Source organism: Aotus nancymaae, unplaced genomic scaffold, assembly GCF_030222135.1.
Source record: "Aotus nancymaae isolate 86718 unplaced genomic scaffold, 86718_ANA_hifiasm-v0.15.2.pri h1tg000040l, whole genome shotgun sequence".
In the NCBI taxonomy this organism is placed as follows: Eukaryota; Metazoa; Chordata; class Mammalia; order Primates; family Aotidae; genus Aotus; species Aotus nancymaae.
The window spans coordinates 128,006,394-128,022,719 of record NW_026988454.1 but is presented as its reverse complement, the minus strand read 5'-3'; the positions used below and the strand labels follow the sequence as shown (position 1 = coordinate 128,022,719).

Sequence of the window (16,326 nt, the reverse complement as noted above, 5' to 3'; positions counted from 1 at the left end):
ATCTTTGTGAAATGTTCTTCCATCTCCGCTTTTCTGATAGTGCCTCTCTGACTGCCATGATGCCACAAGCTCAGGCCCTGCCCTCAGCGTTGCTTTCTGTGCACTCTCTCTCATGCTAACTTTCTCTTCTCCCTCTCCAAGGTCCCTGACACTCCACACTCTATCTATAGTCCTAACTTCTTACTCCCCTTCTAGTCCCACATCTCCAACTAACATCAGCTGAATTTAGTTCATCACTTCAAATTCGACACAACAAAACCAAAGTTCCACCTTCTCTCCAAAACCAACTTATCTTCTAAATTTCCATTTTTCCTGTCACGCAGGATCAAAATTTAAAAGTCATCTTCAACCATGAGCTCCTTCATCTTTTTTCTTTTCTTTCTTCTTTTTTTTTTTTTTAAGACAGCATCTCACTCTGTCACCCAGGCTGGAGTGCAGTGGCATTATCATGCCACTTCATCTACCAGGCTCAAGTGCAATGGCACTTACTGTAGCCTCGACCTCCCAGGCTTAAGTGATCCTCTCACCTCAGCCCCCTAAGTAACTGGGACTACAGGCACTCACCACCACACCCAGTTACTTTTATTTTTGTAGAGATGGGGTCTCCCTATGTTATTCAGGCTGGTCTTGAGCACCTGGCCTCAAGTGATTCTCCTTCTTCCACCTCCCAAAGTGTTGGGATTACAGGAGTGAGCCACCATGCATGGCATCCTTTATCTTTAACACATCATCCATTACCAAACCTGTCCACCCTTTGATTGCAATGTCACTTAAGTCACTACTTCATTCCATTCTGCTGCAATCATGGCTCTCAATTCTAGAACAGAGTATCATTATCCCAACCATTTACTCTGATAGTCCACTGAGTTCACCGTGCATTCCACTCTCACAGAAACCTTTCCACAACCCTTCAAAGGACAACTGTGGTTCCCCACTGTGGGATCAAACCCAAACTCCTCATTATCTCAAATCAAGGGTCTATACCCTTAGCTCCTTGCCAGTTAACCCCCCATCACTCCCCACAGATACCCTGCCACAACACTATCCCAGTCCCAGGTTCACATACTCAGAGTCTCTGGCATGCAACAAACTCATTCCCACCTTCAGTCATGCTGGGTCTCCTTCTCCTAACATACTCTTTCCCCTCCTTTCTACTTAAGTCCTATCAACTTCTTAGAGCCCAAGATTGACTACTTCTGTATTTTGCCTCCAAAATGAAGCACTCCTGAAGCACAGCCTTTCCTACATTTTTTTATAATTTCTCCATGTAATTTATGCCCCACCTCTTTTTATATCTGATCCCACCCAAGGCACATAGTGCAGCCACTTGTTCAAATGTACTGAAATGCCTAATGGTAATTTAATTAATTCATCAATTTAGAAAAGCATTCTTCCTGGAGGGCAGTGGACACGTCCACAGTTTTAAAACCATCACTGCACCTAGAATAGTGCTTTGCAAAAGGTGAAGACTCAATAAATTCTTGTTAGCCAAGACAGAACTTGGAGACTACAATGTGTATTTTAAAAAGCATCATACCATTTTCATAAACTTGGATTTTAAAAATTCATTATTAAAAATCTGGTCCTTGATACCCCCAAGGTTTAAACCATTAAAAATTTACACATTCTCAAATACTATTAAGGACAGTTCTAAAAAGAGAATTTAAAAAGCGTGAAGAGGGCAGGGTACGGTGGCTCACGCCTGTAATCCCAGCACTTTGTAAAGCTGAGGCAGACAGATCATTTGAAGCTAGGAGTTTGAGACCAGCCTGATAAACATGGTGAAACCCCACTGCTACTGAAAACACAAAAATTAGCCAGGTATAGTGGCACATGCCTGTAATTCTGGCTACTCGGGAGGCTGAGACATGAGAATCCCTTGAACCTGGGAAGTGGAGGTAGCAGTGAGCTGAGATCGAGCCACTGCATTCCAGCCTGGGAAACAGAGCAAGACCTTGTCTTAAAAAAAAAAAACAAAGTGGCCAGGCTCGGTGGCTCACACCTGTAATCCCGGTCTAGGCAGGGAGATTGCTTGAGTTCATGACCAGCCTGGGCAACATAGGGAGATCTAGTCTCTCCCCTGCCACCGCCCCCCAAAAATTAGCCAGATGAAGTGGCACACGCCTGTAGTCCCAGCTACTTGGGAAGCTGAGGTGGGAGAACTGCTTGCGCCCAGGATGAGGCTGCAGGGAGCCGTGATCACACTGCTGTATTCCAGCCTGGGAGACAGAGCTAGATCCTGTCTCGGGAGGGGGTCGGGGGGAAGGAAAAATGTTAAAGCTTGCTTCATAAATAAAATGAAAAAGCTCTCCCACACACACAAAAATTTCTGACTCAACATATATCCATTTCTTCTGGTGCACTAGAAAAAACTACCAAAGTGATATATTAAGAGTGTTCTTAGTTGCAAGCAACAGAAATGAATCCTGGCTGTCTGAAGCCAAAAAGAATTTATTGGAAAAAAAATATCAAAGGTTCAGCAAATTGGAGTGGCAAGGATTATAGAACCAGCCTTGGAAGACAGGCCCACAGTAGGGGCACTCCAGTGGTGGCAGCAAAAGCCACAGCCTGGGTCTATAGCACAAACATCTGGTCAGCACACAGCCACTGCCTTGCCCCACCCATCCTCTTGGCCTCTTCAGGCCTCCAACTGGTGGAGCCTTAGTCTTGCATCCACATGTACACACCGGAGAAGAGAGCTAGGTGGAGGATGGGTCCTTCCTTCTGAGCAGAAGAGCACCATTCTTTTTGGAGAAAGCCCTGTTGGAGATTTTTAATGCCATAAAAAAATCAATCATTCAATACATTCCACAAACTCTTCTCCAGTGGCACCACTGTGTATGCTTATTGCCTGTACTATCCTTGGCCTCTTCTGCCCAGTCTGGCCATAGCACACCCTCCTCCAAGTCCCTGATCAAGTCCTATGCTAAGTCCTTCTCAGTCATACACCTTTTTCAAACCCAGGAAGGATTAATCTCCCCTCTTCTTTCAACCACAGCAATGTAATTCTAGCTTTCTTTTCATTAGCATGACAGCTCCATGATCTTTATAGACTTATGAAAAACTGAAAAGTTCACCTATGTCAACATTTGTTTAGTTTTCAATGTTTCAAAATAAAATTTAGATTTGTTAAATGTGTGACATAGTATAAAAGTATGGACTTTTTATACTTTTTATAAAAGTAATCCTCAGCCCGGAATGCTGTTTAAAAAAAAAAAGAAAGAAAAAAAAAGTAATCCATGGTGGGGTGCAGTAGGTCATGCCTATAATCCCAGCACTCTGGGAGGCCGAGGTGGGTGGATCACTTGAGGTCAGGAGTTTGAAACCACCCTGGCCAATATGGCGAAACCCTGTCTCTACTAAAAATACAAAAATTAGCTAGGCATGGTGGCGGGTGCCTATAATTCCAGCTACTCAGGAAGCTGAAGCAGAAGAATCGCTTGAACCTGGGGGGCATAGCTTGCAGTGAGCCACGATCGCAACACACCACCGCACTCTGGCCTGGGCGACAGAGTGAGATTCCATCTCAAAAAAAAAAAAAAAAAAAAGTAATCCAAAAAGGTTTTTTTGTAAAAACAGGGTCTTGCTATGTTACTCATGCTGGTCTCAAATTCCTGGCCTCAAGTGATCATCCCACCTTGTCCTCCCAAGGTGCTGGGATTACAGGCTTGAGACACTGCACTTGGCCCAGAGATTATATTTTAAAACTTAGGCCGGGCATGGTGGCTTACACCTGTAATCCCAGCACTTTGGGAGGCTGAGGTGGGCAGATCACTTGAGGTCAGAAGTTCAAGATCAGCCTGGCCAACATGGTGAAGCCCGTCTCTACTGAAAAAAAAAAAAAAAAATACAAAAATTAGCCAGACATGGTGGCCTGCCCCTGTGATCCCAGCTACAAGGAAGGCTGAGGTAGGAGAATCCCCTGAACCCAGGAAGTGGAAGTTGCAGTGAGCTAAGACCGACCAATTAAAAAAAAAATTTTTTAATACATATTAAAATAAATCAGTTTTCTTTTATGAAGTACTGATTTTTATTTTTATTTTTTTAAGAGAAAGGATCTTGCTCTGTCACCCAGGCTGGAGTATAGTGGCACGATCATGGCTCACTGCAGCCTCAAACTCCTAGACTCAGGTAATCCGCCTCAGCCTCCTGAGTAGGTGAGATTATAGCTAAAGGTAATCTCTTTAGCTGCAGCCAGCTAAAGTACTAATTTTTAATGGTATATAGTATTCATACCATGAAATGAAAAGTAGGTGAAATTATGAAGTATCTTCCTGGTTGATTTCACTGTTAGTTACAGGGTTCAAAACTGATAGAGTTCTCTGTTGGGTTCTTTTTTTTCATGTCCTCGGGGATGAGAAAAAGGGTCATCACTCTCAGACACTGGATTGGGCCCTCTTACTCTCTTTCTCCCAGCACAGATTAGGTGGACAGGCAGGGAATAAGAGCTTTCTTTATCCACAATACTTTGATACAAACAGCCTTCCACAGGCTGCATATCGGGGCCTCTGACTCTCTGTGGTCTAGCTGGCCCAGAGTCCTTCATCTAGGATATTCTTCAACTACCCAAACTCAACTAAGCTGTTCAGGTCTGACCATAAAGTCATCCCTGACACTCCAGCTCATCTTTCTTCACGGGCTTCTCCAATTCTTCTAAACACCTCTCTCTATCACTTTTCTATTTTACACTCCAAACTGCATCTTTTTCTCTTCTGAGATAAGGTCTCAGGGTCTCTGTTACCCAGGCCGAAGTACAGTAGCACAACCACGACTTACTGCTGCCTTGACCTTCCAGGCTCAAGTGATCCTCCACCTCAGTCTCCCAAGTAGCTAGGACCACAGGTTGCACACCACCACAACAGGCTAATTTTTAAATTTTTTTATAGAGATGAGGTCCCTCTATGTTGCCCAACCTGGTTTCAAATTCCTGAGCTCAAGCAATCCTCCTGCCTTAACTTCCCAAAGTGCTAAGACTGCAGGTGTGAGCCACTGCATCTGGCCAAAATTGTATCTTGCCAGCAGACTGAAGCTCAGATTCTGTATTCTACACATCTTAAACTCCTCAGTTTGTAGTATTCTTTATAGATACCACAATACAATTACTTTTGTAACCAAAAATAATAATTCTTTTTTGAAAGAAAAAAAAATCACCCATATAGTGCCTGGCAGAAGGATGATTGTCCCCTGCTAGCTCCTTATAAAATAGTTGCTGGGGCTGGGCGCGGTGGCTCACGCCTGTAATCCCAGCACTTTGGGAGGCCGAGGCGGGTGGATCACAAGGTCAAGAGATCGAGACCATCCCGGTCAACATGGTGAAACCCCGTCTCTACTAAAAAAAAAAATACAAAAAATTAGCTGGGCACGGTGGCGTGTGCCTGTGATCCCAGCTACTCAGGAGGCTGAGGCAGGAGAATTGCCTGAACCCAGGAGGTGGAGGTTGCGGTGAGCCGAGATCGTGCCATTGCACTCCAGCCTGGGTAACAAGAGCGAAACTCCGTCTCCAAAAAAAAACAAAAAAACAAACAAACAACAACAACCAAAAAAAAACAACAAAAAATAAAATAAAATAGTTGCTGAACCTATTAAAAAAAAAAAAAAACCACAGAAATACAATTATTATATACAGAAACTCTCTGGATTTCTTTTCCTAACTCATTTTGGCAATAAAATCTAAAAGTTTTGTCTTACTTAAAGGCAGACTACCCAAATGCAAAGCCTCCTAGGAAGAAATCAGTAATACAGTGGTAAGTGTAAAAGCCCTGAGTCAAGGCTCAGCCCATTTGGTTAATGATGGCAGAATATAAGTCTAGCAATTAAATCATTTCTGCAAAGAGGAAGGAAATAAAAATATTAAATAATCAAACATGCCAGACATGGTCGCTCGTGCATGTAATCCAAACACTTCAGGAGGCCAAGGAGGATCACTTGAGCTAGGAGTTCCAGACCTGTCTGGGCAACATAATGAAACCTCATCTCTACAAAAATAAAAAACATACATTAGGAGGGTGTGTGTAGTCCCAGCTACTCAGGAGGCTTAGGTGAGAGGATCACTTGTGCCAGAAGGTTGGGGCTGCTGTGAGCTATGATCATGCCACCACACTCCTGCCTGAGTGGCAGAGCCAGACCCTGTCAACAAACAAACAAATTTCCAAGTATGAGCACAATGTAACTTCTCTTTGTTTTTTGAGGTTTTTTTTTTGCGTAACTTCTCTTAATGTATATTTTATTAGGATTCCTAAATATTCAAAGATAAATCATGGTTAGGTATAGTGGCTCATATCTGTAATCCCAGTACTTTGGAAGGCCAAGGCAGGAAGGCTGCTGCTTGAGCCCTGGAGTTTGAGACCAGCCTGACAACACAGCAAAATAAATAAATAAATTTATTCAGCAAAATAAATTTATTTATTTTGCTATGTCTCTACTCTAAATAAATTAGCCAGGCATGGCGGTGCATGCCTGTAATCCTAGCTACTAGGGAGGCTGTGGAAGAAGGATCGCTTGATCTTAGGAGGTCAAGGCTACAGTGAGGCATGATAGCATCACTGCACTCCAGCCTCGGTAACAGAGCAAGACCCTGTCTCAAAAAAAAAAATCACCATCCTTCCTCCTTTTAAGAAAAGCACAAGCACTATGTCAAGTTCATATCCATTTACGTTCATCATTGCTAAGCTGCTCTTATAAAACACATCAGAAATATGTTAAATAACCAAGACAAAAGATTTTCTAAGCAGTTCTTTAAAAGGATGTCACTGTTTTATGAACAAAGAGATCAACTAACTGTATACAAAGAAAGTCTATTTAAGGAATCATTTCTTTTTTATGTTCTTTTTTCTTTTTTTTTGGAACCATGGTCTCACTCTGTTACCCAGGCTGGAGTGCAGAGATGCAAACATGGTTCACCTCATCCTACACATCTCCGGCTCAAGTGATCCTCCCACCTAGGCCTCCCAAAGCGCTGAACAGTCTTAACTATCCATGTATTCCCAAGGTCTTACACAGACACTCTAAAAATGTGCGCTGAAGAAATGAATAAACAATTATATTCCTGAACAAGGGCCCTTCCTCTTTGTACTAGGCTATGAAAAAAGAGAGAGATTGCTTCACACGCAGCACACACTAGATGTGCAGCACTATTTTTACTGAGAAATGAGAATTAAAGCAGAAGCAAAGAAGTAGGATGGGAGCAAGAAGTTAAAAGAATGGAGACTGCAATACGAATTCACACCAGAATTCACACCTTGAGAAGGAGGCAAAAAAGAATGTAATGGAAGAAATGACTAACTGGTATTAGGCAGACAAAAGGAGAAGCAGGGGAAAAAAGCTTCCAGGAAAGATTTTGAGAAATGAGGAGCAGAAACGTCCAGTCCAATGCACCCATCATGATCTTAGAGCAACGCAACACTGAACAGTGACCAAGATGTGTTACAAAAGGACCCCCCAACCACCTTGGGATCTACTGGAAGCCCTTTGTCATGGTTGTCGCCACTGGCATTGCTACCTATGTCTTACTCCCTTCTCTAGAGCCTGCTGGAAGGTGCAGTCTTCAGAGACGTCCTTCCATCCGCTCCTCTGGGGCATTTTATAGACAGACAGGCTACCGGCGTCTGCCCACTGAGAATCTCCAATGTCAATCATCTCTCCATCCAACCTGGTGAGCTCAAGGATCTGAGAAAATGTGAAGCAGCATCCCCTTGCCAAGAGATGTAGGGCTTCTAGTAAAAAAGTTCAACAAACAAACCTAACACCTTAGGAAAGGCTTCATCCTTTCTTTATTAAAACAGCTTTAAGGCACAGGGAAATCGAACTCACACAATCCTACTGGTAGTCATTTTTCTCTCTGGGTAATAACAAACCCATGAGGAGCAGCTTTAACTTTCCTAGGCACTATGATGTCATTTGATGTATGTTCTGTATCATTTGGCCTTTTTTTTTTTTTTTTGGAAATGAAAGGTCTCACATATTTATTACCAAACCCAGCCAACCAACACGTTCATAACAGATCCAGAGAGGAAACTCTGTTCAATCTAAAAATATAAATGTAGGCTGGGAGTGGTGGCTCCCGCCTGTAATCTCAGCCCTTTGGGAGGCTGAGGCTGGAGGATCGCTTGAGCTCAGGAGTTCAAGACCAGCCTGAGTAACAGTAAGACCCCATCTATACACACACACACACAGAAAATTCGCTGGGCATGGCGGCATGCACCTGTATTTCCATCACTACTTGGGAGGCTGAGGTGGGAGGATCACTTGAGCCCGGAAGGTAGAAGCTGCAGTGAACTAAGATCACACCACTGCATTCCAGCCTGGGTGACAGAGCAAGACCCTGCCTCCAAAAAAAATCCTCATCAAAACAAGATCTTGGTCCTATGAACAAAGATTAGCAGATATATACCTATACACACACATACACACACACACACACACACATTATATATTATGTAAAATATATAATTAATATTTAATTATATATTAATTATATATTTGCAAGGAGGAAGCAAATGAAAATATTAAATAATCAAACACGTCAGATGTGATGGCTCATGCCTGTAATCCCCAATACTTTGGGAGGCCAAGTAGGGAGGATCCCTTGAGCCAGGAGTTCCAGACCAGTCTGGGCCAACAAAATGAGACCTCATTTCTACAAAAAATAAAAAATATGTATTAGCAGAGTACAGTGGCACACACCTGTAGTGTGTAAATAATAATATGTATATGTATTATTTATTAGCAAATAAATCTTTTATATGTATATAAATATATATTTATTTGCTAATCTTTGTAGGGCCAAGATCTTGTTTTGAGTATGAGTCTATTGTTGAATTGTAAGTTATCTTCTTTCATATGCCACACCCATTATGAATTACCTATGTTTTCCAGTCTTACTTTCTCTCTTTTTTTTTTTTTAAAGATGGGAGTTTCACCATGATGGCCAGGCTGGTCTTGAACTCCCGACCTCAGGTGATCCACCCACCTTGGCCTCCCAAAGTGCTAGGATTACAAGCGTGAGCAACCGCGTCCGGCCCCAGTCCTACTTTCTATAAAGAACAAAAACCTAAAAACATTCATGAAGTAATCTATGTGCAGAGTCCTTCTAGACTTTTAAGATCCCCTCTCCAATCTTCTCCAGTTTGCTTGTCCATATAAGTGAGCAGTAATTACTCTTCTTTCTTTCTTTCTTTTTTTGAGACAGACCCTCACTCTGTTACCTAGGCTGGAGTGGCATGATCTTGGGTCACTGCAACCCTGCCTCCCAGGTTCAGGCGATTCTTGTGCCTCAGCCTCCAGAACAGGTGCATGCCACCGTGCCTAGCTAATTTTGTATTTTTAGTAAAGACAAGGTTTAATCATGTTGCTTAGGTTGGTCTTGAACTCCTGGGCTCACATGATCCACCTGCCTTGGTCTCCCAAAGTGCTGGGATTACAGGCCTGAGCCACCATACCCAGCCTTTTTCTTTTTTGAACTCAAATTTCACGGTTAAGTTGCACAATTACAATAACAAGTACAATGAACATAAACAGATACAGGAATAAAGGTAACTAACTGTAAGCATTCAATTCAGCAGCTGGGAGGCTACCTGGTTGGGGTACACCAGACCCAGAAGCCTGCTGAGTAATAGCCATTCAGTGTACCAAGCTGGTTAAAGTGGTAGTTGGTTAAGAGACTGTCCACTGTATATCAGGTTCAAAGTACTGTAATAAATGTTACCACAAATACCCAATTTAAAGATTTTATCAGCATATCAACAACAATCAGGAGAACTTGTTAAGTGGGAGATATTTTTCTGTTAATTTTTGTTTATCAACAGGAAAAGCAGCCAGAAAGAAAAAAGAGAACCATTTTCATCATTTTGTTGGGAGTTTGCTCTTCCGTATCTCCAGCCTGGGTAACAAGAGCGAAAAACTCCATCTCAAAAATACAAAAACAAAGTAACATTAAATGTAAAACAGTCACAGAAGAAGGAATTGTTATCATAGGAAATGACAGCTCCATGTGCATTATTCTGAAGACCTCCTAGTGGGAAAAGATGTGGAGGTGGAAGACAGTGATAGTAATACTGATGATCCTGACCCTGTGTAGGCCTAGGTTGATGTGTGTTTGTGTCTTTGTTTTCAACCAAAGAAAAAGCTTTAAAAGTAAAATATGGGTAAGCAGAGGAACAAAAAGTAAAACAAATAAATAATGTAATAAATACATAATATTTTAAAATAAAGTTTCTAGAATAAAGATGTAACAAAGAAAACATTAGCCAGGCAGGGTGGCACACACTAGCTGTCCTAGCTGCCTGGGAGGCTGAGGTGGAAGGATCACTTGAGCCCAGGAGCTTAAGACCAGCCTGTGCAACAGAGGAAGATCTCATCTCTCTCTTTCTCTCTTTTTTTTTTTTAGTGATTTAACTATGAGAGGAAAAAAAGATAAAATATTTTTATACAGCTATACAATGTGTCTTCAGCTAAGTATTATTACAAGAGTCAGAATGTTAAAAAAAAAAAGTAAAAGTTTATAAAGTAAAAAAATTATAGTAAGCTAAGGTTAACTTATTATTGAAGAAAAATAATGTTTTTAGTGTAACCTAAGTTGTCCAGTGTTTATGAAGTCCACAGTAGTGCACAATAAAGTCCTAGGCCTTCACATTTATTCACTGCTCACTCACTGACTCACCCAGAGCAACTTCCATTCGTGTAAGCTCCATAGAGTAAGTGGTGAACCATTTTTATTTTTTGTACCGTATTTTTCCTGTACATTGCTTGTTTAGATATGTTTAGACACACAAATACTACTGTGTTACAAATGCCTATTTATTCAGTACACTCACATGCTGCACAGTTTTGCAGCTTAGGAACAACAGGCTATACTACTGAGCCTAGATGTGCAGCACGCTATACCAGCCAGGTCTGTGTAAGTACATTCTATGATGCTGACACAACAAAATCACCTAACGATGCATTTCTGTGTACATATCCCCATTGTTAAGTGACACATGGCTGTATTTTCATCTCTTTTTCTTCACATTGCATGTATGCTTCTTGACATTGCTTAAATTTATAAATCAAGGTCCCGTTTATACTTGTATTACTACTGTATTTTTTTTTTTTTAAGACGGGGTTTCACCATGTTGGTCAGGCTGGTCGTGAACTGCCAATCTCAGGTGATCCGCCCACCTCCAAAGTGTTTGGATTACAGGCGTGAGCCACTACACCCGGCCATGTATTACTGCTGTATTAATGCTAATAATATTCTGTAAACGATTCTATCTTGATTAAAGCCAGGAGTGCCCATTAAAAAAAATTTTTTTTTTGAGACAGAGTCTCACACCGTCGCCCAGGCTAAATGAAGTGCAATGGCGTGATCTCAGTTCACTGCAGCCTCCACCTCCCAGGTTCACGAGATTCTCCTGCCTCAGCCTCCTGGATAGCTGGGATTACAGGTACACATCACCACGCCTAGCTAATTTTTTGTATTTTTAGTAGAGACGGGTTTCACTATGTTGCCCAGACCGGTCTTGAACTCCTCACCTCATGATCCACCTGCCTCGGCCTCCCAAAGTCTGAGATTACAGGCATGAGCCACTAAGCCTAGCCAAAAAAAATTTTTTTAATTGGGTTGAATGCCCTATTTGGTTTGAATTTTGCATTCCCACAATGTGTGGCAGCTAATGCTTCTGGCATGTCTATTGAGAACATAAAAGTTCTCCTGGAACTAACAAATTACTTCCCTTCCAACACGATTATATAATCTGAGAGTTGAAAAGCACCCTAGAGATTATTCTGTGGCCCAAAGTCCCTCCCAATTAAGGAATCTCATCTAAAACTATACAACTCTGTGGGCAGGGAGGGATGATAATCTTTAGAATCCCCATGACACAGTGCTGCAGCCGTAGTAGGCTCTTTAGTACATGCTTTTGTTGTTTTTAATACATGCTTGTTGAATTGAACTGAACAAGTCTAAAATGGACATATTAATTTTCTACCCAGGCTTTAGCTGTAACACCCACTGAATCTGTAATTTAAAGCTTTGCATGATTCCTCTGCTCATTAACCAGTGTTCAAAGACATTCAATAAAGGAAACTCCGTGTTTCAATCCATTAAAGAAACTTCATTTTAACAGTTTAAAATTTTAAGCTCTGGCCTGGCAAAATGGCTCTTGCCTATAATCCCAGCACTTTGGGAGGCTGAAGTGGGAGGATCTCTTGAGCCCAGGAGTCTGACACTAGCCTGGGCAACACAGGGAAACCCTGTGATATGGTATGGCTCTGTGCCCCTACCCAAATCTCATCTTGATTTGTAATCCCCACCTGTTGAGGGAGGGACCTGTAATCCCTCCCATGTGTTAAGTGACAGAGGTAGGATCATGGGGGCAGTTTCCCCCATGCTGTTCTCATGATAATGGGTTCTCACAAAATCTGATGAGTTGTTTTTTTTTTTTTTGTTTTGTTTTTGAGATGGAGTCTCACTCTGTCACCCAGGCTGGAGTGCAATAGCGTGATCTCGGCTCACTGCAACCTCCGCCTCCCAGGTTCAAGGGATCCTCCTGCCTCAGCCTCCTGAGTAGCTGGGATTACAGGCATGTGCCACCGCACCCAGCTAATTTTTGTATTTTTAGTAGAGACGGGGTTTCAACATCTTTGCCAGGCTGATCTCAAGCTCCTGACCTTGTGATCCACCTGCCTCAGCCTCCCAAAGTGCTGGGATTACACGCATGAGCCACCGTGCCCAGCCAATCCGATGGTTTTGTAAGTGGAAGTTCCTCCTTTGCTCCTCTCTCTCCTGCTGCCTTATGAAGAAGGTTCTTACTTCCCCTTTGCCTTCTGTCATAAGTTTCCTGAGGCTTCCCCAGCCATGTAGAACTGTGAGTCAATTAAACCCCTTTCTTTATAAATTACTAAGTCTCAGGTATTTCTTTATAGCAGTGTGAAAATGGTACTAATACACCCTGTCTCTACATAAAATTTAAAAATCAACCAGGTGTGGTGGCTCATGCATGTAGTCCCAGCTACTTGGGAGGCTGAGATGGGAGGATCATTTGAGCACAGGAGGCTGAGGCTGCCATGAGCTGTGATCACATCACTGCACTCCAACCTGGGTGACAGAGTGAGACCCTGTTTCGAAAAATAAATAAATAAAGGCCAGGCACAGTGGTTCATGCCTGTACTCCCAGAATTTTGGAGTCCCAGGCAGGTGGATCACCTGAGGTCAGGAGTTCAACACCAGCCTGGTCAACATGGCGAAACCCTCATCTCTACTAAAAAATACAAAAATTAGCCGGGAATTGTGGCGAATACCTGCAATCCCAGCTACTCAGGAGGCTGAGGCAGGAGAATTACTTGAACCCAGGAGGTGGAAGTTGCAATGAGCCAAGATGGCACCACTACACTCCAGTCTGCACAAAAGAGTGAGCCTCTGTCTCAAAAATAAATAAATAAATAATAAATAAATTTTTAAAATTTAAAAATAAAAATTTAAGCTCCTAGAATCGCTTGAACCCGGGTGGCGGGGGTTGCAGTGAGCCGAGATTAGGCCACTGCACTCCAGTGTGGGTGACACAGCAAGACTGTCTGAAAAAAAAAAAAAAAAAAAAGTAAAGTCCTATGCCTGGTCTGACTTGTAAGAGGCCGTGGGGCAACCTAAACAGACAAGTAAGCTTTCAACATTAACGTTGCTAACGTCAGTGCATAATAAAACATTTAGCAGAAAACAGAAAATTAAGCCTTTGTTAGTTTGCTTATGATCTATAAAGAGCTTTCAATTTTTCAAAAATACGTTTCCTATTTCTAATATGATTTATTATTATTATTATTTTATTTTAGACACGGGGGTCTCTATGTTGGTCAGGTTGGTCTTGAACTCTTGGCCTCACCATCTTGGTCTCCCAAAGTGTGAGGATATAAGGTGTAAGCCACTGCACCCAGCCTAGTGTGATTCTTTAAAAACAAATAGTCTTGCATCATTCATACAACTAAATTATACACCTTTCTACTTATAATTGGGGTGCTCACAGATTTAGGCATACTAGCAGTAAAACATGCTATTATAGTTTTCCCTTAAGAGCCTGTGATCCCATCTGATTTCCCCTAACATGATATGATAACGAAGAGAATAAAGCCTCTGGAGCAGTAAGTACTACCAATAATTTTACTTTACTCAAATATGTATTCCAAAACAGTACATAATTTACAACATGGCCCCACTTAGCTATTACAATGCATCTGTTTCAGCTGTTTGGGGGACCTTTTTTTTTTTTATTTGTTTGTTTTTTGAGACAGAGTCTTGCTCTGTCTCCCAGGCTGGAATGCAGTGGCAAGATCTTGGCTCACTGCAGCCTTCACCTCCCAGGTTTCAGGGAATTCTCCTGCCTCAGCCTCCCGAGTAGCTGAGATTACAGGCATGAGCCACCAGGCCCTGCCAATTGTCTTGTATTTTCAGTAGAGACGGAGTTTCACCATGTTGGCCAGGCTGGTTTCAAAATCCTGACCTCAGATGATCTGACTGCCTCAGCCTCCCAAAGTGCTGGGATTACAGGCGTGAACCACCTTGCCCAGCTGGGCACTTTTACAATGTATAGTAGGATACAAAGCATACATTTCCAAATTTCCTTTCGTTCTGTTGTGCTGAAAGGGAGCACACATGGGATTCCTTAACAGCACAATTCACTAATCTTCTTCAGGCAATAACTGGAACTCCCACTTCCTCCTAAATACCTCTGGACAGCATGGCAATCCTCTCTTTCGCCACAGCTTCTTTTCATAACTAATGGGTCAAGTTCCTTTCCCCATTTCGACACGATGCACTGTACTGCGGCCCTGCCACCATAACCCACAGCTGAATGCCGGAATATAACATACTGGATTCCACTGTCCTTCATTGTTTCCAGTTTAACTGCCATTTTACCACCATGCACACAGAGAAATGCATTCCCACAGGCATCTTATGAATTTCCAAAGCGGCTATTCTTTGTGGATTTACAAAACATGTGCTTCTCTGAATTCCCTTCATCACCACAGAAACGGCTTTGGGAAGCCGAGATTTTTTTTTTTAAGTACCCTACGTATTATAAAAAGAAATTGATTCTAAAACATTTCTATTTTTTTAGCTAATTTAATCCTAAAGGTCTTCCCACAAGGCAGTGAAGGAACATCAGGGCAAAAATTTTAAATACCGCTTTTGGTCTTCCCAATTAATATGAAACATTTTCAGCACACAAAGATGATCAAATCAAATGTCTTTTCTTCTCAGTCTACACCATAAGGGCTACCCAGAGCACTGTAAAATAAACAGCTGGCTGTGGCTTATGCACAACGCCCTAAATCTTCCTGACACCCCCACCCCCACCCCTCGGCTTTGGGCTCACAGACACATAATCCCTCAGCAAACCCCAAACCTGCCAATGAAATGCACTATTTCTCTGCCACAAAGGCCAGCCCGCGCCTCGTGCACACCGGCCTCCGCACACATGTGCCTGGCTGACAAGCGCTGAGCGGCCCTTCCTGGATCAAAGCCGTTGGCCTGGACCGAAAGCTGCACTCTTCCCAGCCCACTGCCTTCTCCCGCGGCCGCACTCCCCGGTGACCGGCGGCCAAATCGAAGCGCTCCGGCCACAGGCCGGCCAACCCCTCCGCCCGGCGTGTCCTGTGCGGCCGCGCTCAGACCCGCTTCCCCCACGCCCCACCGTCCTTTTTTCTTCCCCTCGTTTTTCGCCTCAAGAAATTGAGTCGGAACTTCATTCTCCCTGAACCGAGCAGCTGGGGCACACCCTCCTCCCGCGGCCGCGCCCCCCGCGCCTTCACCCGAAGAGGCCGGAGACCCGGCGACCCCGGCCCGTCCAGCCCGGCTCCTCACCTCCTCCTCGCTCTCGCTGCGGAAACACAGGCATGCGGCCCGCTTCTTGTAGCCGTCGCCGTCGTAGGTGCGGGTCTGGTTCGACTTAAGCTTCATCATCCTCCGGGCCCGGGTCGGGGTGCAGTGCGGGTCGCAGGAGTCGAGGGGTGGGGAGCCCGCTCCGGACGGCCGCGCACGCGCGCGCCCCCGGCTCGGCCAAGGAAAGCAGGGAGGGGGAGCTTCTCCGCTACACGGCTCTGCCGCTGGCCCGCCGCGGCCGCCTCATTCCCCCCGGCCCAGATCCCGTGCCGCCGCTGCCACCGTCACGGCTGCCGTCCCCGCTGCCGCCAGGGCCGCCGCCCCCTCTGCCGCCGCCACCCCCGACGACGACCGCACCGCCATCTTGGGCGCGCTGCGTCAGCGGCGTAAGGCCGCACCGGCCTGCGGGACGGCCGCGCACTCGCAGCGCAGGCCGCGTTCGGGAATCGCGCCCACCCAGTCTGCGCGGCGGAAAC

At 43.9% G+C, this 16,326-nt stretch overlaps 1 protein-coding gene across 1 annotated transcript in view; it reads right to left on the bottom strand.

Annotated features, from left to right (window-relative positions):
• NUDT3 (nudix hydrolase 3) overlaps positions 1-15,946 on the bottom strand; it is a 108,640-nt gene extending 92,694 nt beyond the window's left edge. Inside the window, exon 1 of the mRNA XM_021665599.2 lies at positions 15,833-15,946. Coding sequence (XP_021521274.1) covers positions 15,833-15,931 — 99 coding nt within the window. The 5' untranslated portion in view covers positions 15,932-15,946. The remainder of the gene's footprint in view (positions 1-15,832) is intronic.
• Between the last annotated feature and the right edge of the window lie 380 nt (positions 15,947-16,326).